Genomic DNA, 22,253 nt, shown 5'->3' with positions numbered 1-22,253 from the left:
GCTTTGGGTGGCACAATATAAAAAAGATACAAAGCTGTAGGGAGTGTCCAAAGGAAGGTGATGAGGATGATGAAGGGCCTTGAGGGGAAGCCATGTGAGGAGCAGCTGAGGGCACTTGGTCTGTTCAGTCTGGAGGAGACTGAGGGGAGACCCCAGTGCAGTGACAGCTTCCTTGTGAGGGGGAGAGGAGGGGCAGGCACTGATCTCTCTGGTGACCCATGACAGGACCTGAGAGAACAGCCTGGAGCTGTGTCAGGGGAGATTTAGGTTGGATATGTGGAAAAGGTTCTTCACCCAGAGAGTGGGTGGAACAGGCTCCCCAGGGCAGTGGTCACAGCACCAAGCCTGGCAGAGTCCAAGAAGCATTTGGGCAATGCTCTCAGGCACACAGTGTGACTATTGATGGCTCTGTGCAGGGCCAGGAGTTGGACTCAATGGTCCTTGTGGGTCCCTTCCAGCGCAGAAGATTCTGTGATACACTGAAGAGAGTACTTTCCTAATCTCTTTTCCTGAAATATGGTGGTTTGTGATATCCCTTGATGGTTTCAGCATAGGCTTGCACATTCAGTCCTGAGACTGGATAATATCCATGCCAGAGTCATGAAAGATCTGCAGATACATAACATTCTTGTTCATCTAACCAGATACAGGTGGATACTAGGACTGGTGTTTGTTTGTCCTAAACCTGTTCTTCCAAAGGTATTAAGGAGCAGTCAGGGTCTCTATTCCTCCTGTTCTGGTTGCCAGCAGCTCTGTTACCTTGTTGTGGTAGGAGAGAGAGTGTGGTTGTTCTGGTGGGATGCTGCTGGGCCCTAAAGGGCAAGCTCTTGATGCTCTTACTGAGGGTCCTGGCATGGAGCTCCATATTCCACAGCTGTGTGCAGTGCTCTGGTCAAAGCTCTGGTTCTCCAGTGAAAAAGATGCTCCTTTGTCTCCTGCTGCCCTCCACGTCCCTATTCTGTCATGTCTTGCTGTCCCCAGTGGTTTCTGATGCCCCAGGCCTGTGCTGCACACAGTGACAGCAGTAGCAGGGCCTTGAGTGTGCTACAGGCAGTGCAGTTACTCATTACTCAGTGTGTTCATGTTCTTCCCTTTTTTCTTTAAAACTGGGAATTTTCAAACAATAATCTTTGGTTTAAAAACTAATTCAAATCACCATTGCTTAAGTGCTACAAAGAAACATAGGGCAAAGTTATGCACTGATACTCATGCCCTTCCCTGCCTAGAAACCCCACCAGGAACCAAGAGTTTACCATTGTGGTGTGCATCAGCCTTTACTCTGTTATCAGCAGTCTGCTATTAGGGGAATTCATGCCTCATCCTTCCCCTTCTGAGAATCCAGAGAGCAAACCATCCCAAATCCATTACAGGTCAGGGTCTGAAACCACAGCCTCCCCTCCCCGCTGAGGACCAGCTGAGTATTGTGGGTGGCTGAGTTAGTTTGATTTTGCCTGAATAGGTGTAGTTTGTACCAACATCATGCCAGAACTTGACACTGAATGGCCCTGATTTTTTTTCCTTCTTTTGTTATGAAATTGCTTTTATGTTTCAATGTAGTATTTCCATAAGCATCTTTGTTTTCCAGGTGTCTCTGACTATAAAATTCAGGGTTTGTTCATGTTCAGGTAGCATTAGATCAGCTGTTTCAGGGTAAGCAGTGCTAGTAGGTAAGTGTAGTGGTGGTGTGTACAAGTCAGCTTGTACTGAGTGAAGTTGGTGTGAGGAGCTGAGCTCAGTTTGTTATGCATAACTCCTTACCTGATACCCTTTTATGGGTACCAGCCCTGAATCAGAAACCATCTCTCTAAACATCATGATCGCAGGGTTGTTATCTTGTGTTCTATTCTGTTCATTTCTGTTTCTTTCCAGGGAAGGATCATGTTTGCAGATTTATTGGCTGTGGAAGAAATGAAAAGTTTAATTATGTGGTCATGCAGCTTCAGGTGAGTTCTGTCCTTTGCCTCTCCTGTCTGAAGAATAGAGAAGGCAAAACTGTGAAGGATTTACACTGAGAGAATAAGGCCAAGCACTGGTGCAAAGGCTTGGTTGTACACAGAAAAAAGGTGGAATAAAAGACAGTAAGAAGGGCTGGTGTTGCTCTTGATATCCCTTGGGATGGCTCCAGTCGTCAAGATGTGCTAAAATATTTCATAGCTCTGCTTTTCTGTTTAAGATGGCTTTCTGTCAATTTTCTGGGGAGAGCACTCAATTGAGAATGCTCACAGGAGCAACCCACAGCATTGTGCAGCAGTGGCAGCTCTTTGGAATAGCTCCTGCTGAGCTGTGATGCAGCATTCAAAATATGCCTTGTATCAGAGCTCGGAGTGAGCCATGGTGTCACAGCAGCAGCACAGTTTCTCTGTGAAGGGCCATGATCTCTGGCTCAGCTGTCTCTCCCAAGCTCAGCAGTAACTCAGCTTCTGCTGTGGAAGTGTTTACTCCTGTTTGAACACTGCTGATATCAAGTCAATAAGGGCAAATACTTGGGTAGCTACCACATGGTGACTGCACTGCTAGGCAGTAGGTGAAGTAAAGCAGGTACCAGCAGATCCCAGACTTCTTTAAAATAAACTTCTGATTCTTTGGTAGCTCTGCTTTGCAAGACAGTTGCATAAAGCCAGTAAACTCCTGGTGCTTGGGTTTGCCTTTTATGCACCATTGGCATCCCAACTGCTGTTATGGATAGAAAAAATCCTTTAGCTTTCTAAACAACCCTGGCTACTGCTGCTGCTGCAGTGTGAGCATGAATATGATTCATGGAAGGGCTAGCCTGGAGCTCATGGAAGAACAGGGCTTCTACCCTCCCAATCCTGTCCTTACCAAGCCTGATAAAAGAGACTTTATCTCAGAAAGAAATTTCTCTGCATGGGTTCTCTTACTTTCTAATTTGTTCTTGACTATGTAACTGAGCTTGTAGAGTAGGCAGAGCTAAAAATAATTTCATTATTTGCAGGTGAAGATGTTGATACATAAGGCATTAGCTAGTTCTGCACCATCACTGTTCAGGCTAAAATTCTCCTTCAAGACCTGTTGAGACATGGTTTATCACGTGTCCCCCTGACTGTCATGTACTGCAGTTCTCTCTTTCTCTTCAGACACCAGGACTGAGGCTTCCACTCTCAAGCTTTGCAACCCACTGCATCTGCACTGTTCCATAATCAGCCTGACCGTGTTTATTTGGAAAGTAATGCTCATTTTGTGTCTTTTCCTGGTAGCAATAGCAGCTGGGGAAACTTATAGCACATTTCAGCGTGCAGCCCTGAAAAAAATGAGCCTTGCTTTCCATGTTTCCATTGGATAAGAGAGCTGGTGTTCAAGGAGCAGCTTTACAGTGGAAAGCAAGATCTGCTGTCAGTTCAGTAACTTGGATGTTTCAGAACAGCACTGACAAAGCTGTGCTGCCTCTAGTAAAGTGTCACAGAAATTCAAGGAGCTAAGCACTGGAGAGGTGGTTTAGTTTGATTTTGTTCATGATAAAGAGCAAACCTGGGTGGACTGCTATGGCTTGGCTGTATCTATGAGCTGGCCTGTGTCAGGTGTGATTCTTCAAGGGTCCAGAGCCTGAAGTGAAACATGGCTCAAAACAATTTGAGAGACTTGTCATATGCTACATGAGCCAGCTGGCACCTTTATGTCTGTACATAACTTCAGAACTGGAAATAGGTGGATGAAGAGATAGCATTTGGAGAGCAATCTCTGTTTTGTTCTCAGCTGTTTGGAATTTTTTATATATTTGCTGTTGGGAATTCTGCTTTAATTCATGTGGACCTGTATTATAAGCATATGTCTTCTCTAGATGTTAGATGTCTTTACAGAAGCAGAATCAAGAGATGCTAAAGCATAGTAATGAACAGCATGTCCCTATAGCTTTTGTTCCTTGTGAATGTTCTGTGAAACAGCAGGCTCTTGTTCCTCATGTTTTTAATGAGTTGGTAAATCCATTAGTTCTGTGGGTTACAAGAGCACTCTGCCATGGAATAGAATCATTTTAGTAGCTTCTCTTTACAAAACTAAACAGGTGCAGACAAAACTCAGATGACAGACATCAAATAACACTGTGATTTTTTCTTGCATTTACTCTGTCCTTTTTTTCTTTTTCTTTCCTAAATTGTCTTGATTTGATTTTCATGCATAGCTGGTAGCCCTTTTGTTTTTTCTCAGAAATTTAATTACCTGCAGTTAAATTAGCAATTTGTTTTGATAACTATGAAGTCAGTGGAAAAATCCTCCTCTCCTGATTTTGGGTATGATTTTCCTGATAGACAACTTTCCCCATTATGGTGTTGCCACAACAATGCTGGCTTGAGCTTGAACCAGACAATGTGTGCTAGGAAGTTTCCAATGAAACTGGAGCATCATGACCTGCTGATCGAATTTTTACTGCTTTAATCTTTAGAAGGCTCAGAGAACAGTCAGAGGTTGTGCTAAAATCAAGTTCTGTATGGTCTGGGTTTAACAGTAAGGAGATTCTGGTCTCTCCAGTCTGAGGCACTGCTGTCCATGCCGTGCCTAATGTACAAACAGTGACCAGCTGACTTCCCAAGATAACAATATGGTATCTTCTTATCAGCAAATGCATCACTTAAAAACTAAAATGAACTACTGGAAGATCTTGCACAAGAAATAAAGCAGACATGACATGAGCTCCTCTCTGAGTGGCATGTCTGCTTTTGGGGGTTGCATGTTAGAAGTCACAGCTGTGAAAGGCTCTGCTTTCCTGTGATGGTTTAAGTGTTCTATTGACTGTTTCAGGGCCGAAATCTTGCAGATCTCAGAAGGAGTCAGCCTCGAGGGACTTTCACACTGAGCACAACGCTGCGATTGGGCAAACAGATTCTGGAATCAATAGAAGCCATTCACTCTGTGGGATTCCTGCATCGGGACATCAAGCCTGTATGTTGTTTTGGAAATTGTCCTTTGGTTTTATGTCTGTCTGTTCTGCTCGAGTCAATAAAGACAGTCTGAGTATGGGCAGGTCTTAGCAGATACATTTAGGCTTCCCTGCATACTCCCACTGTCTGACATGTTTAGTATTTTCTATAGGTGCAGAATAGTAATATTGTATTGTCCTTTCTTTAAGTGCATAGCAAACCAGCTTTTACTGGCAGAGGCTGCTCTATGGTGGGTTGGTAGCTGTCAGTCATACTTGCACCAGTCAAGATCCCATGATGATGCAGTCTAGTTCTGAATGGCCCTTTGGAGTCCAGCCAATTATCACTGTAGAAGTTGTTCAGAAAGGAAGTCTTGTTCTGTGACGCATCACTTGAATAAATGTTAAATCATGTATTTGACTTAGCTAAATCATGCTCTTAATCCTGCATGAGTGATTGCCAAAAGAATTGGAGCCCAGTTTCCAGTGTCAGAAACACAGTCACATTGTTGGTCATCTGCCTAGGCAAAGCACAGCAATTCCAAGTCTCATTGTAGAAGCCAGTCTTCTTGTTACAGCTCTTCACTAGTTGACCTGAACACTTGTTGCTGTGCCATACCTGTGACCAACTTCTTCCTAGCAAACTCAGTTGCTCCTTTTAAAATCAGTTGCTTTTGGCTGACTGGATTCAGCTGAAAACCAGTCACTGATGTGCTTGGCTACAAATCTTTGAGCAGCCACCCATTATGGTAAAGGATGGAACTTTAGGATTGAGGTTAAAAATAGGAACTGCTCCATTTGCTTGTTATTGGTTTATTTACTAAGAACCAAGCCTGGTGGTTTCTATATGCCTCAATGTTCAGAAAGATCTTGGCAGTGCAATGCAGTAAATGGAGATCCTGGGAGTTAGGGCAGAATAATTCATGCTAGCAGCTGAGCTATGAACAGAAGCATTTGCCTACAAGAACTCCAGCCGGTTATGCAAATCATGGAGTTCTCACTGCAGAACTAGTGGTGTTAAATGTAGCTCTTTCTCAGAAGAGGAGAAATTTAGCTAACCTAATGTGAATTTTAGCAATTTTGGAACTTCACAGTCTCTCATCTGCAAAGCAAACTTCTTATCAAGGCAGTGATTCTCTAATCATGATGTTTAAGGTGCATCTTAAAATAATCTCTTTGACTTGTTTCCACCAGAGGCATGTGGAGCTGCATGATGAAATTTTGCTAACAAATGGCCACTCTTACCCCAGCTGCTGGTATCACTTTGACTTTTCTTTCCTTCTTTATCCAGTCCAACTTTGCCATGGGCCGGTTACCTTCAACATACAGGAAGTGCTACATGTTAGACTTTGGTCTGGCCCGCCAGTACACCAACACTACTGGGGAAGTTCGACCAGTAAGTACATTTCAGGCAGCATTTTACCATTTCTGCAACTGATTAGGAATGGAAAGGTTTTTTGGTTCTGTTTGTTTTGTTGTTGTTGTGTGTGGTCCTTATATTGCACTGCATTTTCTGCGTGGTGAGAAACAGCAAGTGACTTCAGCTGAGTTGGGGATCTGAGAAGGGATGACAGATTTTGTCTTAAAAGATGTGTGGCTTTTTGTGGTTTTTTTCTTTTATTTCCTTTAGGATAATCATGTTTTCCACAGGCTTGCAATACTTATTGAGTACAATATGGACTAACAAAGAGGGTGAGCCCAGTGCTGGCCATGTAACTTCTGTGGCCCCAAAGGACTGGTCTAGTTCAGTTCTCTGTGGTCTGGGGAAACAGGTTGGTGTATTCTTAAAGCTTTTGATGAAAAAGTTTGCTAGCAGTTGAAAGCTGACCTGATCTCTGGGGCTGAGCTTACTGTGAGCTGCAGCCTGTAATGCTGTTCTCACCCTTCCTGGCTTTGGTTTTATTTCTACTGCCCCTGTCCAGATTTCCTAGCAGGGATATTTCAGTGGGCCTGCCTGGGGGGGAGGTAAGGGCAGGGGGCATGACTTGTGCCATGTAATATGGGTTTTATCTTCAGTTCTTTTACCAGCATGGTGTTATCTGGGGTCACTCATAAGGATGTGTAAAGCTTCAGATATTCTAGGATCTGTCAGAGAATTCCTAGATTTATTTCAGAACACAGTGCAAGCAGAGAGTGCTCATACAATATCTCTGTTCATCATCCTAGGCTTGCAGCTTTGGATCTGCACACTTTTTACACCTGCAAGATTATTGTTGCTCTGGAGAGTGTTGATAATGTGCTAGCTAAATACAGAAACTCTGTAGTGCAGGGTATGGTTGGGGAGTGGGAAGAAAGCAAAGGCCAGTGAGCAGATTTTGTGTCTTTAGCAGAGGAATATAGCGGGGGAGTTTTTCTTTTCTTTTGTTTTTTTTCTTCTTTCATAAGTCTTTTCAGTTTTCTTTTTCTCTGTAGCTGGGAGCAGCTCCAAAGGTTGTGCCTGCCTCTTATTCTTAGAAAGACACACATCACATACTACTGGACTTCCTTGTCAATGCTTTTTAGTTTGGGGATAACCCTTCTTCATAGGGTTATCCCAAACTAAAATTTTGCCCTTCACAAAATATAGCCCCACTCCTTTTCTCTTTCTGCAGTCAGAATTCAAGTCCATTACAGCTTGAAAGTGGCATTTGTTTTTCTGCAAAATTCCTTCATTTCTTAATGAAATAATTTTTTCTGTCTGTATTTCAAGTCCCATTATTTGAACACTATTCTTTCTTTACAATTAAAGAAATTAATTTTTCCAAATGTCTCTTCTTTTGAATCCTCTATTTTATTCCTTTCTCACCATAATTTAAAATTATTTCACTTTTAGTTTGTTCCTAGGCCCTGTTTTTAGCAACAGCTCTGCATCCAGCCTTTTCCAGGGAAAAGATTCTTCAGCTGTGTCTTGGAAGTTGTGTCCTGCTTGGGTTGGTGTGGGTGAGGGGGGCTTTGTCAGAGTGCAGGGCTCTGAGAAGGTTTGTCTCCTTTCTGCTCAGTCTGGTGGTTCATTGCTTGCTTGCCACAGCTGGGTCTCTCAGAAGGATGAATGACATATGATCTGTTCCTAAAAAGGCACATGCCATCTCCAGAGGGGTGGGAGTGTGCTTTCCTGAAAGTGGTGAAAAGTCTCCTTTCATTTGGGATATAGGAGGATCATACAGGGTGTAGTCTCACATACCTAACATACCTGTTCTCCCATGCCACACTTCAGGGGGTCAGGCTTTTTGACAGAAATGATACAGCAAAAAAAACCACATAAATATTCACTTCAGTGCCTTTTAACATTATGCAGTAGTCACTGGGCTCTTTGGTCCTTTTGTGTCCCTGCTGCCTGATACCACTTTGAGTCCCACTTATCAGACCAAGGCATTTGTCTGGAGAAGCACAGAGTGATTGCTGCCCAAGTAATGCACTGAGGATTAGCTAGGAGATGGAGGGGAAGGGTGGTATGAAGGCAAGAGAGATGAGACATTTTGTGGTGGTTTTGCATTTTTTTAAATAAGAACTTTATCACTTGTTTCACTGTAGAGATTATTTCAACCCAGTAAGGTAAATTCTTTTTTCTCCATTCTCTTTCCATTCGTTTATCCATGGAGAATACATTTTTCAGATTTATCTGAAAAATCCTGAGCCTAGTATTTCTGTGGTTTGGTTCTGAGGTACAATACACAAGATAGGTGAGGGAAGGGGCTCACTCCCTCTTTTTGGAAGCATGTCTGGATTTTGCTTTCGGTCATATTCAATTTTTTAACAGAAATTTTCTGCTTACGTAGGTTCTCTGCAGTTTCCTACAGTTTCAGAAGCATTGTCATACTTTATGAATAATACCATAAAAGTATCAGCTGTTTTCATATCCTCTGAAATTCAGAGCCACAATCTTCTTATCACCTTTTCAGAAAAACTCTGAATGACTTTCTAGTAATACAGATAATGAACCAGGTCTTTAGGATGCTGTGGATTTGTTGGGATTTGGGGTTTTTTTTAAACTTACCTCTTGCCTCTTACTTTCTAGAAAATGATTAAAACTTTGAACTGGGATCATTTCAAGGGCTGTCCCAGCAGCTTTTACATAGGGAGCTGTTACTCTCCTGAGCCTTTGATGAGAGTTATGGATTTGATCTCTAAGTCTCTACAGAGGATGGATACTTGACAGTTCAACTTGATAGATCAGCATTTGTGAAGTTATGGCCCACTTGACATAACTAAATCCAGATTTATTCTGAATCTGAATTTATCCTGTGCTTCTAGGAAAACAAAACTGATCTCCCTTGTGTGGGATGCTAATATTAGCAGAAAAGCTAGTCCTTGGAGAAGAGCTGTTGTGGCACAGATTTGCTTTCATAACAATGGTCTCACCCCTCTATTGCTTGCCCATTGCCACATGTTACAAAGTCTGCTGGGCAACAGTCTGCAGGAACTTACATTGCTCTATAAAACAGAAGATGGTTGAGACCAGAAGGTGTGTAAGGGAGCATCAGCAACCTTTCTGCCCTCAGCTGTTCTCGACAGTCTCATTATTTGATATTTCTTTGTGGGCTGTAGAAGTCAGGCTTTGATAATTACTCCTTTGGATAGGCAGAGCAGATGTGCATTGGTCAGGTACCATGTGGTGTCCATGGTGTGCTGGGAGCTGCTCAGGGCCTGGCTCAAGGCTCTTACTTTGGCTTCCAGCAGCATTTCTGGCATTTGTATCACAGCCAACATCCTGGCTAGCAAGGGGAACTCTGGCTATTAGGAAAAACAGAACAGACTGCTAGTGGACATAAAAAAATTAATATTTTCAACGTGTTTTGTTTTCAAACACTTGCAAGGACAAGTTTCTGAACAAGGAACAGGCAGGAAGCTTGCCAGGACTGCTAGAGGAGTTGCTGATTTCTTACTGCTCCTCCCTGTCTCTCTAAGCCACACTCTCCCCTATTTAAGAGGTGACAAATTCTGGCTAGGATCTGTCATCTGTATTCAGCAAGGTATGTCTGACCTGAAATTTTTAATGTCTCAAGGGTGTACAGTCAGTGATAAATTCACAAAGTATTCCTGGTTCATTAGGCTTAGTAACATCTTTTGGTGCTCAAGACTTATGCTTTCTGACAAAATTCAGAGAAAAAATTACTTAGTCACAGTAAACAGGGCCTTCTGCAGGGCTCTGAGTCTCCCAACATCCCTTTCCTAGGGAATATATCTTAACTTTGTGCACAGCTATAAGGCTTGAATGAGAGAGATTTCAATGTGCCTGCTGCCATTCTGCCTGTGGCTTAAATAGATGCTGTTTGTGGTATTCTGCTGTCAAGTGAGGAATTCCTGTAGGAGAGAAAGCTTTTGAACCTGAGACTTCCAGACTCTGGGTGAGTGATCTCATGCTGGAGAGAAGAATCACACACAGATCCACAGAATGGGTGAAGTTGGAAGGGACCACACTGGGGCATCTGATCCAGCCTTCCTGCTCAAACAAGGTCATCCCAAAGCACATGGCACAGGATTGCATGCAGATGGTTCTTGACTATCCCCAGTGAGGGAGACTCCACAGCCTCTCTGGGCAATCCATCCCGGTGCTCGGGCACTGCACAGGGAAGTTCTTCCTCGTGTTCAGGTGGAACTTCCTGAGCCTCAGCTCCTGCCCCATTGTCCCATTGCCCAGCACCCCGAGCAGAGCCTGGTCCGTGCTCTGGCCCCTCCCTGCAGGCACTGACAGACATTGATGAGGTTCCTCTCGGTGTCTCTGAATGAGCAGGCCCAGCTCCCCCAGCCTCTCCTCAGAACTGAGGTGCTCCAGTCCCTTCATCATCTTTGTCACCCTCTGCTGGACCCACTCCAGGAGCTCCACCTCTCTCATGTCCTGAGGATCCCAGAACCGGGCACAGCACTCCAGACTGGCCTCACCCAGGCTGAGCAGAGGGGCAGGATCACCTCCCTTTACCTGCTAGAAGTACTCTTCTTGATGCATTCCAGGATTCCATTGGCCTTCTTGGCTACAAAGGCACTGCAGGTTCATGGACAGCTTGTTGTCCACTGGGTTCCCCAGGAAACTGTGTTTCTCTTCAGTGTTGTGCTTCCCTTATGACTACAAACCTCCATTGCTTGTTTTTCTGGTTCTGCTCCGTGCTCACAAGAAAACTCCTGGATTGCTTCACCCTGCCATGTTGTCTCTGCAATATGTAGATGTAGGAGTAATCTAAGCCCCATGTGAGTACCATGGTTTGCAATTGCAAGGCCTTCCTCAGTTTTCTGAAGAAGGTTTCATCTGTTTTTAAGTCAGTAGCAGGTGGGTTACAACTAATTATGCTACCTGTACTGATCACTTACCCATCCATAGTGACTGTCCCATCCCCTGCTCCAAGGAAAGCTTCATACATTCAAGCCATTCCTGTGAAAATGCACCTCCTTGCCTTCCCAGTCCTTTTTTCCATTCATTGCAGCACTGAAACCATGCAAGCAATCCCACCAAGTCTCCATAATCCCAGTGAGATCATAGATTTGCAATGGCACATAGAGCACTAACTGCTCCTGTTTGTTACACACATGTAGGAGGTTTTGGACAGGCACTTGAGGTGGGCCCTCTGTTGTGCTGCTTCCCCAAGAGAGACGTGGAAGCTTCTATCATCCTCTGCTGGGGCACCTCCTCACAGTCTCTGTTCTTCTATTTCTCTTCAGGTTGCAGTAATCCTGTCCTGCTCTACCTGCTTTAAGTCCTCCTTACTGATTAGCAAGATGAGATGCCAAGTGTTGGCAAAGATGCTCTTGCCGCTGTGTCAAATGGGTCCCTTCTTCCACCAGCAGTTCTTTTTCCTCAAAGAGGGACCTTTGGTCAGAGCAGCCAAAGCCACATCTTTGACAGCTTGGTGTTGACTTGCACAATGCATCTGCTGCTGCCTAAGCTTCTCCCTGGCAGGATTTAGGAGAGCACCCAGACCCCCATGCCTTGAGGTCTGTAGTCACTCTTAGAATATTCATGGTCATTGCTTGAAAACCAGGCACTTTTGGTGTTCCCATGAATGAGCTGCAAGGGTTAATAGTCAGATAGCCACACAAACTTGGAAGTCTGTCCTTATTATCCCATATCCGAGTTCCCAACAAGTCACAAAGCTCCTGAGATGTCAAGTTAGGTCAGTAGATGGGGACTTTTATTTCCTGCAGGAAGAAATCCTCAGTGACCATCACTCACCTTTGCTTCCCTGTACAGACATTTGATTGAGGCTCAGGTAGCTCCCCTGGCAAGGTTTTGTTCCTCCTCACCAGTTCCCAGGATATTTAATCTATTCTGCACCTGCAGATCTGCATGTGGGGCAGCTGCTTCTCTTCTGCTGCCAGCTTTCCCTTCTCTTGGGAGTATCCATCTATTACTCCTGAGCATTACAGCTAGCTGGCCCTTTTTCCTTGCATTGCTGGGTTCTTGATTTTCCCTTCCAGAGGCTCTATGAAGATTCTGTTGATCTTCATGTGGGGAACCAGGCCCTGTAGCCCTTCACCACCATTACTGCAGGCAAAGTGAGGCCCACAGTGTCTTAAGCAAAGTTCCTGGGTTCCCTCATACCCTTGCTTTAAGTGCTGTCACAGCTGCTGCAGCTCTGTTAGTTATCAGTTTACTGTGCTGCTTATAAATGCCATAGAGGGGAAAATTAAATCAAAATTTTCATGCTTTTCATGCCAAAGTTTTTGTTAAACATTAAGAACCAGCCTCACAGTTAAACTTTGATATAAAGAAAATCGTGTTCTGAATTTGGCTGATTTCAAAACTCCTTGTTTATTGCCTCTTTAGAGGACAGCTATAGTTCACACCATCAAATGAGAGAGAAACGTGTTTTGCAGTGCAATTTCTTGTAGTGTAGACCTTTTGAGAGGCTGATGTTTTTGAAAACTCAGCTGTACTGTATGGACTAGCTTGCCCTTGCCTATATGCACAAATGCTGCAGAGAAAACTGTTGGTGATGTACTACTTTCCCTTAGCAAAGCTGTATAGACTTTTCCTAATTAGAAAGGTAGCTATCCCAGCTAGTTACATTTCTGCTGATTGTGTTCTCTAGGAGAGTGTCAAATTTTCATTCTGGTGTGTGGGGCCTGAACCATCATTATGCCTTTTAAAAATTAGTATTGCCCATGCCAGGTGAAACAGAATGCATCTGCCCAGCTCCCTGTGACCTAGCCTGTAGGATATCCAGAAACATCTCCTTTAGGACTGGAGGCAGGTTAGCTGAGTGATGCAATTGTTATGGTCCATATGGAATAGGCTGATGAAAACTACACCACCTTTTTAGTGCCTTTGTACAAATCCAGATGGGGTACCAGTTGCTGATGCATAGGATACCACCTGTCCAGTTTCAAAGAAGGTGTTGCAGATCTAAGCTGTGTTCAGAAGACAGTAATGACAAACTTGCATGAGGTGGGATTGAAAAGACTGTGATGACAACATGCACAAGAAGATGAATGAAAGGAATCTTATTAAAGTCTGTAAAGTACTAGTTAGGTTATTAAGTGCTTGCAGTTGCTGAGGATACTCTTCTGAGAAACGAGAACAGTTTTTTCTTCCTGATTTTCTCCCCTTCCTTTATTCCCTCCCACCCAAAAAGTCTATTTTGTGGAGAATCCCAAGACCTTTCATAACAAATTTGATATTACAGGTTGCAGTGATCTGTTTTAAGGATTTAACTGTTATTTCCCTTAGATGCAACCTCCTGCTGTGGTTCAGATAGAGACAGGAGCAGTTTTATTCACTGTGACATCCTGGTTGTACAACCCATGCAGCAGTATCAGTTGTCAGTGCTAAGACAAGAGAACTAAGCAACTGGGGAATGGACTGAGAAAATTTTGGGTTCTTTAAATATGTAGAATTCTCTTCTTTAGAATGTGCACGAGTCAAATTTTTCATCTTGCATTAATTTTTATAGCAGAGAGCTGGACTAGAGAATCTGTTTGATATGGAGAGCTAAGGCTGAAAAGAAAATGTGAACTTGAAGGGGGAAATGAACATAAACATTGTTATGCAGATGATGAACAACATGTGCTTATGTAATGGAGGTGTTCTGAGTCATGAAGGTCTTCTCTGCTAATGTAGGTCAGGTTTTGGACAAGAACTCCTTGATCCTTGCTTGGCTCTGCCTGTTTTGTCATGTGCAGTGCAGAAGGCATTGTGCCTTTGCTCTGTCTGTGGTACCCTGACTTCAGAAACACATTCCCTGTGGGCTCCACAAATATTAATTGCAAGCATTCAAGGGTTTAGCAGCTTGATCTTAATTATTTATTTGAAAATAAAGGCTATGTTTTTCCTAAAGCCTCTCTCCCGTTGCAGGATATGACAGTGGACTGTTCTGCTCAGCAAGCATTTTATTTTAGCTTAGTCAGCTGCAGCCCATTGATTAGATCTCGATCTCCTTGTGGCTCAGACTGCACTGCAGTAGTTTGCAGTGCCTTGCTGGAGAGGCTGCACATGCACGAGGGCGGCTCTGGGAGTCAGTGGGCACAGGGATGATGGTGTAGGCAGGACAGTGCACAGCCTGTGCAGAAGAGCGTGAGGAAGGCTGAAGAAATGTGTCAGCTAATTGAGAAAAAGGTATTTATTTTCCAAATGTCTGGGCATAGTGTTAAAAATAAACTTTGCTGCAGTGAGCAAGGTATTAGAAGAGGAGATGATGGCATGTTTTTCTACTAAGTAGTTTTCCCCCCACTGGAAAATAAGCTATAAAATAACACAGAGGAAAGAAACTTCTACATCCTAATACCCCAAATATTCAGAGAGAGAAGCCCAGTAGCTTTATACTTGCTTTGTACTTAAAATACATGTAAATTTGTAGTATTACGTAAGAAATTAATATTTTGGAGTAGAATAACAGATTTGTGGAGCTGTATTACTATATTAGCTTGGGTGGGAACATAATTTTTGTCTCAAATTTTGTATTGTAAAAAGGTAATTACAGAAAAGGCTGGAAACACAGCACAGTCACATTTGTTCAGAGATGAGGAAAAGAAAAAAGAATGGACCTAGGTCTTAAAAACACTGCACATTTAATATATAATAGAAATGCAATTTCACTGGGAACAGGTTAGTTATAAAACAAATTGTCACAAAAATTATGTTATGGTTCTCATTGTTACTTTAATTGCTGGAGTAGCAAATTTGGACTTGAGAAGTAAGATTATGTTCTGATTTAAAATGCCACAGTTACAGAAATCCAATGCTGTTGAAATTGCATGTATGGAAAGCATACTAGGTGGTGGATTTGAAACTCTCTTAGCAAGCAGGGAATCTGGTATCTTGGTACATGTGGCTGTTTCTGTGCTTTCCTCACTGTAAAGCCCAGGGTCAGCCAGGGTGACCTCAGATCATCTACATCAGGTTGTTGTTGGTTTTATTTTACACAGCAGCTGCTAAAGGGGTGAGGGAAAAGGAAGGACAACTCAGGCTCAGATTTTATGTATACCTGCAGGGGACTGAGATCCCATTTTCCATCTCTGAGTGCTTTTACTACCAAGCTGCAGGGGGGTATACATTACATCTGAATGTGTCATTTCCTTCTGGCTAATGCTATTCCACTTGAAGCTCTGATTATTCTTCCCACTGGAAAATGGAGGGAGGAATATAAAACTCTTACTGTGGCTGGTGATGAGGGAGCAGAGGCTTTGCTCCCCAGGTGAGTGAATGTTGGATTTGAGTTGGATTACAGGTCAGATCTCCCCTCAGTCAGGTAAGTGCATTTACTGCCAGGCCATACACTTTCTCCCTCCTGGTAATAATTATTCATGTATTCCATGCAAAAGGTATAATTTCCAACCTGTGTGTTCTTAAACTTGCATCTCAAAGTACCCTGTGGCTTAGGGAATGAGAGCGTACTCTGGAAGGAGGGAGATGGGGTTTACCTGTGGGGAGGTTTGAACTTCAGTGTGCTGCATCTCAGTGATTGCCACAGCTGCCTTTTTGTCTTCTTCCTTTTGATAGAAAAGAATCATCATCTCCATCTGGTTCCAGGAAAGGGTTTTGAGCTCTAAATCCCAAAGGAGATGTGACTCCAAAACATTTCCATTTCAGTAGTTCCCTTGGTCTGTTTCAGTGGATGAAAAACTTCTCTTTCTTACTTAGCACTCTGTTCTTTCTGTGGGGATAGTCTCTGCTGCTTTTTGCCTTATGGAACCTTGCATGTAAGAAACAAGTGCAGCTCTGAGGCCAAAGCTCCTTAGTTAAAAATCATGATAACTGAATAAAAGGATTAGAACTGAAATGAGCTTTTGACTGAAAAAAAATACTCATTCTTTGTTTTTACTGTGAGAAAGGCATTCTCATCTTCAGCATAAGTTCAAGTGCTGTAATCATGTGATGCATGCCATTTAAAAAAGACAAAATACCTTGGTCTTTAGTGATGTTAAATTCATTGGAAGTTTTGAACTCTCTCAAAGTAAAGTGGCAACAATGGCATTTTAATTCAACTGCTTTGTGTCTTTTGATTTGGAAAGAATAGCAGGAGACTTAAATAGCTTTCTCAAAACTAAATTTCATGCAAAATTTATTGAATTCTTAGGATTTGCATGTTTTTAGGAAAGTGAGACTCAAGAAACTCCATTGTGTGGATTGCTTTTGATTACTTGATTTCTATTGGAATAAGTATCTCTCAGTCAAGGTCTTTCCTCAGGTCACTGAATTGAGTTTTAAGGTTATATAATATATTATAATATTAATTTTTACCTCTGATGAGGATGTCCCTCAGATTTCTCTACTGTGCCATTCACAGATACAATGACTGCTCATGTGACCTAAAAGCAGCACTGAGTTTCATCCTGCTCTCTCCCAAAGCACCATTCTGCATCCCCCCACGGACAGTGGAGCACGGCAGCAGTCACCAGGGAAAGGGAACATGCCAAGTTGGCAGCTGTGAAACCTTAAAGTTGGCAAGCCACTGTTTGTATGGAGATTGATTGTGAGAAAGCAAGGTAGTGGTTGCAGAAAAAAACCAAATATCTTGGGTGAGAACCCGTAACAATTCAAATAGGAAAGGGACCATTGCTGTTGCTTTTTAGAAACTTAAGTGTTAATGCTAGAACTTGCTCTGGGTGAAACGGGCAAGAGATGAGGGAGCAAATCCCCTTGTGGGCTGTTAGATCAGTTTGGTTAGGGGAGGAAGGGAGGAGCACACATAATTGTAGGAAGGAAATAATTGTAGGAAGGAAAAGCACAGGAGAAGCATACAAGTGGCCTGTGGTAAGGCTGTCTGCGTGGCTGCTCTCAGCTTTTGTTTTTTCAGTTATTAGGTGTGATATGCAGGCAGGGGAAGGTTTTCCCTAGAGGGCCCCCTCTCACCACTTAGAGAGCACTCACAAATCACACAGGCTCACGAAGGGCTTGGTGTGTTTCATGACTAAATGAAACTCAGCACAGGATAGGCCAACAGCCCTGGGAAGGGTGATGGGAGATGGCAACAGCTAAACAATACACAGGTTTCTGTTGGGATACAATATTGAATGTTTTTAAATTCATTTCTGTTTAATTTTTTTCTCATTTTGTTGGTTTTTTTTATCATGTTTTTCTTTGGGTTTCTCTCTGTTTTACAGTTCTTTTGGGCTCTTCTTTTGAGGCTGTGTTTGATGCGTTGGCTTCCCATCCGCTGCTCGTAACCATCTCTGCTATGAGTTGTGAGTGAGCCATCACCATGCTTCTGGGTTTTCATTTTGGTTTGTGCTTTTGTTATATATGGAAGTCCAAATTACACCTGGTTTTCTTTTTTCCCCTCATGATCTGTTTGTTTTTCAGCAGGATTGTGACACCTACCTAAATGTGATGCCAAGGCCTAGAACATTTGGGTTTCTCTCTGAGGGGCTGGCAGATAGTTGGGTGTTGCCAGACTGATTTTGTCAATTCTGTGGTTTCAGAGACAAGGGGAGGGGAGTTTTCTCATCTTACTTTTCTGTCTCCAGCTTCTTCTAGTCATTTCTGACTCCCTGTGGACATAAGATATAATGCAGTCATTAATGATTCTACAAAATGCTGCTGTTTAAATTAAGAAGTCAAAATGCATATAAGAGGTGTGGATTTTCTCCCCACCAGAAGAGGTGGAGAGGCATCTCCTTCATGAAGCTGTCTAAAGAAGCAGAAGGTTCCTAGAGGTCACAGGAATGCTTCCTTTTAGTTCAGTTAAAGCTTTCTTTCACTTTTCCTTCTTACCACAACCTTTCAACACAACTCATTTCTATCCAAGATATATCTCCAAATGCTTTCCGTGATCTGTGGCATCTCATTACCACTTTCTCTTCAAACTGCTAACTTTTTTTTCACGTTCTTACTGCTGAAACTCCTTTTCCTGATTCCAGAAGGAATGGGTTAATATCCTAGATGACAGCAGGCCTGCCAGGGGCAAAGGCTGTGCATCTCATGAGGTGTCTGCACAGGCTTCCAGAAAGCTGGGGAGGAACCAATGGTCATGGTCACGAGAGCACCACAGTCACAAGAAACAGCAGGAGGAAAGTACTGGCATCCAAATACAAGTTTTTAGGAAGGCACATTAAAAATATTCAGTTTCCTCTTGCCAGTGAGGCAAAAGGAATAGTTTTAATCTCTATGAAGGAACATGGTGTGAGGAGCAGGGATTCACATTAATGAGAAAATATGAGCTCTCCTCAAATAAAAGGGGAGTGTGCAGGAAAGACAGACTTCATGTGAATCATGAGGGGGACCCTGTTGGCACTTGAAATACAAATGATCCTGAGTGTTTAACCTGAAGAATGATGGGTGTATATGAACACAGTTTGGAAAACACTTCTGCTTCTTACAGGATTTTGTTACTTCTGTCTCTGTCCGTGAAGTGGTCTGCATTGCTAATGCAGTGAAAGGAGCACAGAGCATAGGTTTTGCTCTGTGGTGGTGATCTAACACATTGTCCCAAGCTGAAACTCATTTTAAACCAGGTTTCTTACACAATGCAGCACTGTGTAGTAAAGTACTTTAGCTTTGTGGTACACACAATCTCAGTGAAAGAAGAGATATGCTTTATAACATTTTTTATATTAACACTGATGTATAAAAAAAGAATCACCTATGGTTTAAAATTGTATTTCAGCTTACTAGCTTATTATATATTCATAATTTTGGTGATTCAAATCACTTGGATTATATGTGACTCCATAGTCTGAAGCTCCTAAGTGTTGCAATTTCAATTCTGTCACAACTGTGGGCTGGACAAAAAGGATGCTGTATCCAGGCTCTTTCCCACTGCTGACCAGTGCAGTGGTGGGATGAAGTTTATTAACTGGAAGAAATGAAGTGTGTAAAGAAATCATCTGGAAAATTAATGTTCATGCATTCAGAAGAAAAGTCAATAGTAGTTGGGTCTGCAGCGTGTGCTACAACAAATGCTCAGGGAAGAGTTGTTTGTTTGAATGGAAAACAAGGTATCTCTACAGCCTGGGAAATACTTGATTGCAGTGACAATTCCTTGTGACTGGCAGGACAGGCAGATATGGTTAAAAGAGGTGCAACCTTTATGAGCAAAAGACACTGTTACACAGTTAGCATCTGCCTGTTTTGTTCAAAGGGCTCTAAAGGTCCTGTCAAAGCAACTGCAAAGTTTTGCTCAGTTGCATTACTCTCCCTTCCCTGAGGTCCCACCTGAGAGAGGAGTGGAGGAAAAACCCTCTGGGTTCAGGTGTGGAACTGCTGGGGAGCAGCAGGTCATGTTGGCTGTGGTTAAATGCCTGCACCAAAAGCTGGGCTTTGCTTTGCTCCTGGGAGAAGAGAGGTTTGCTACCAATGCTTGCAAACTGCCTGGCACTGGTTTCAGAACAGATCTAAATAAAGACTGCACAGATAGCCTGTCTGCCAGAAATAGTAAGTATTGATCTAAAACAATTTTTAGAGACATTGCTGACATACTGAAGCCAGCACATGTGGTACTTGGTTCAGTACTTGCATGGACTGCAAAAATTGAATAATTTTTGTTCTGAAAACATAACAGGTTAATGTTAGAATTGTTCACAATTCTAACAGCCTTATGGCTCATGAAAAGTATCCAAACACAATATCTTCCATTCATAAAGGAAAATAGGAATATCTTCTTTCTTTTGAATTTGTAGAACAAATTTATGGTGATGGCTATATTCCAGTGGCCAGTATTCTGCTTTTCAGGAACTCACATGAGTGAATTCATTCTGTGGAATTCTGAAAAATATTTTGCAGTCGTTTGTCAGTGGGAATCCTGAATTGCATAGTTCTGAGAGCAATGAGGTACATGATCACAAATATAATTTCTCTACTATTACCTGCAGCTAAATAAGTAACTTATAGCTCAAGCTGGTGTACTGCAAGATTAAATACTGGATTAAGTGCATGGGATATGCATATGGGTTCTCTTTGGGGAGTATTTGATTGGCATAAAAGTTGTAAGATAGACTTACAGCTTTTTTTTTTTTTTTTATGCTTAGAGTCATTATAACTTAAGAGCTGCATTGTACACTGTACAGGTGTGGGTATGTTACATGGTGTTGGTGAACTTGTTAAAAATATATTTGAAATTTTATCTGAGAATATTGAAATTAAGAGCAACTTCCCTGTAGCCCAAAGGAAGCAACTGAATTGTACATATTTAAAGTGACAGAAGGGTGCCCTAGAATGAAAGTACAGAGTTTTAGGCCTAATTCTGGAAGTACAGGCACAGCTGAACAAACAAACCTGAATCCACTGACCTCTGCAGGACAAGTTACTCAATTAACTTGTTACTAATATGCTCAATTTGGAGTAGGATATGTTTGAATATGTTTAGTTCTTTGCCCAAGCTTAGCCTTATGATGGAAGAAGCCTGAACCTGGTTTACCACAAGAATTTTGAAAGCACTGCTGTTAGTCTCGTTAACTCTGGTGCTTCTAGTTCAACTAAGAGAATTTGGTAGATGTCATTATTTAAATGCAAGTTTTTTCAGAATGACATCTGCATTAAGTGAACTCACATGGTCTAATGTTCTTGTGGAGGCAGCAGTAGAAAGAGTTGGAACAGTTGCTCAGCCCCCAAAGCAGAGAAAGCCTCCAGATGGGACAGATAAGTCACAGGAGGACTGCGTTTCCACACCCACTGTACCAAGCCTTTAATTCCCAAGGACATGAAAAAGAAAATCAAGCAAAGAGAAAATAAAGATAGGATATACTGGGAAGAATCTGAAGAAAAGCAAGAGCTCTGAAAGTCAGAGGTTCATAATTTGTTGAAGTCTTACAGAAGATGCTTACAGCAGTGGTCATCTGTCGGAGTAGGCGAACCCCATTTCCATCCTGACCAGGCCATCTTCAGGCTCTGCTTAGCTCATGTTACTCATGACTCAGTTTTGCACTTCTTTACTAGCTTTTCCCTTGACCTGCAGTTTAAAAAGGAAAATCTGACCCTGGTTAATGCTCTCTCTATGCCTGGACTGTTACTGTTCTAACATAGCACTGTAACCACCTTGCCTTCTCTGTAGAGTGAGCTTTCCTCGATATGCAGAATCGGAGAACGCATTCTGTGTAGCTGCTAGACACAAGAAGGCATTAAGAGCCTCCTACTCCTTGAGTGCATACAAAATAGCAATTTAGACAAGAAGTTCTCAGCAGTTGGCTGCACAGGGGATTCAGTCATCCACTCTGTTTCTGAGATATTTCTCTTGCCTCCCTCCAGCCTCGCAACGTTGCTGGTTTCCGAGGAACCGTCCGCTATGCCTCTGTGAATGCACACAAAAACAGGGTGAGTGTTTTGGAGCTATAAGGAGTTACCAGGAGGATAATTACCCTCAGAAACCTGTTTTCTGGAGCAAAGGAGCAAGAGGTGACAGTTCTGGTTTGTTATCTGTGGAAGTCAGTATATCAGGAGATTTCCATTAGGTAGTTAAGGCTGTTGACTGTAAATTCAAATTATGCTTCACTTATTGGGTCCTCTATAGTTGGCAGGCTTTAAAATTGTAATTATTGCATTACCACACACTTTTTAAGGGCAAAAGTAAACCACACTGAAGGGGGAATCTGGTTAAGTTCCAGGCTGCTAGCTGCTAGTCTCTAGCAGAACTTGGCCAGGAATTACCAAGTGCCAGGTCCCCAAATCCATTCTTGATCTGTAATTTTTAATATTAACATCATACCATCAGGAGAAGAGCCACCTGATGAAAGCTAGGGGTTTTTTTTCCTGAAAAGAACCATTATTTAGATAGTGTCTGGCCTGTTTCATTATAAATGCTCCTAGAAGGCTCATCTAAATTCTTCTCAAAACACATCTCTCTCCTATTTCAGTAGTGTTCCTCTGCAGACAATAAACAGTAAGTTTGGACAATATTCTCAGGCACAGGGTGTGATTCTTGGGGTGTCCTGCACAGGGCCAGGATTTGGACTAGGTGGTCCTGATGGGTCACTTCCAACTCAGCACCTTCTGTGGTTCTAAGTTCTGCATTTCTGCTGCCAGTTGGAAACTGTCAGCCCTCCT

The 22,253-nt window shown here is 42.6% G+C and overlaps 1 protein-coding gene across 2 annotated transcripts in view; it reads left to right on the top strand.

The window, feature by feature from the left end:
* The window catches only part of TTBK1 (tau tubulin kinase 1), a 91,490-nt gene that overhangs the window by 18,887 nt on the left and 50,350 nt on the right, over window positions 1-22,253 (top strand). Inside the window, exons 3-6 of one of the 2 annotated variants that reach the window (XM_059840780.1) lie at window positions 1,870-1,943; window positions 4,753-4,893; window positions 6,162-6,266; window positions 21,459-21,524. In XM_059840780.1, the coding sequence (XP_059696763.1) occupies window positions 1,870-1,943; window positions 4,753-4,893; window positions 6,162-6,266; window positions 21,459-21,524 (386 nt within the window). Of the gene's footprint in view, window positions 1-1,869; window positions 1,944-4,752; window positions 4,894-6,161; window positions 6,267-16,569; window positions 16,763-17,380; window positions 17,462-21,458; window positions 21,525-22,253 lie in introns of those variants that run through there. The other variant, XM_059840781.1, reaches the window with a different exon arrangement.

Source organism: Haemorhous mexicanus, chromosome 3 (assembly GCF_027477595.1).
Source record: "Haemorhous mexicanus isolate bHaeMex1 chromosome 3, bHaeMex1.pri, whole genome shotgun sequence".
Lineage (NCBI taxonomy): Eukaryota > Metazoa > Chordata > Aves > Passeriformes > Fringillidae > Haemorhous > Haemorhous mexicanus.
This window is presented reverse-complemented; position numbering and strand designations above follow the sequence as displayed.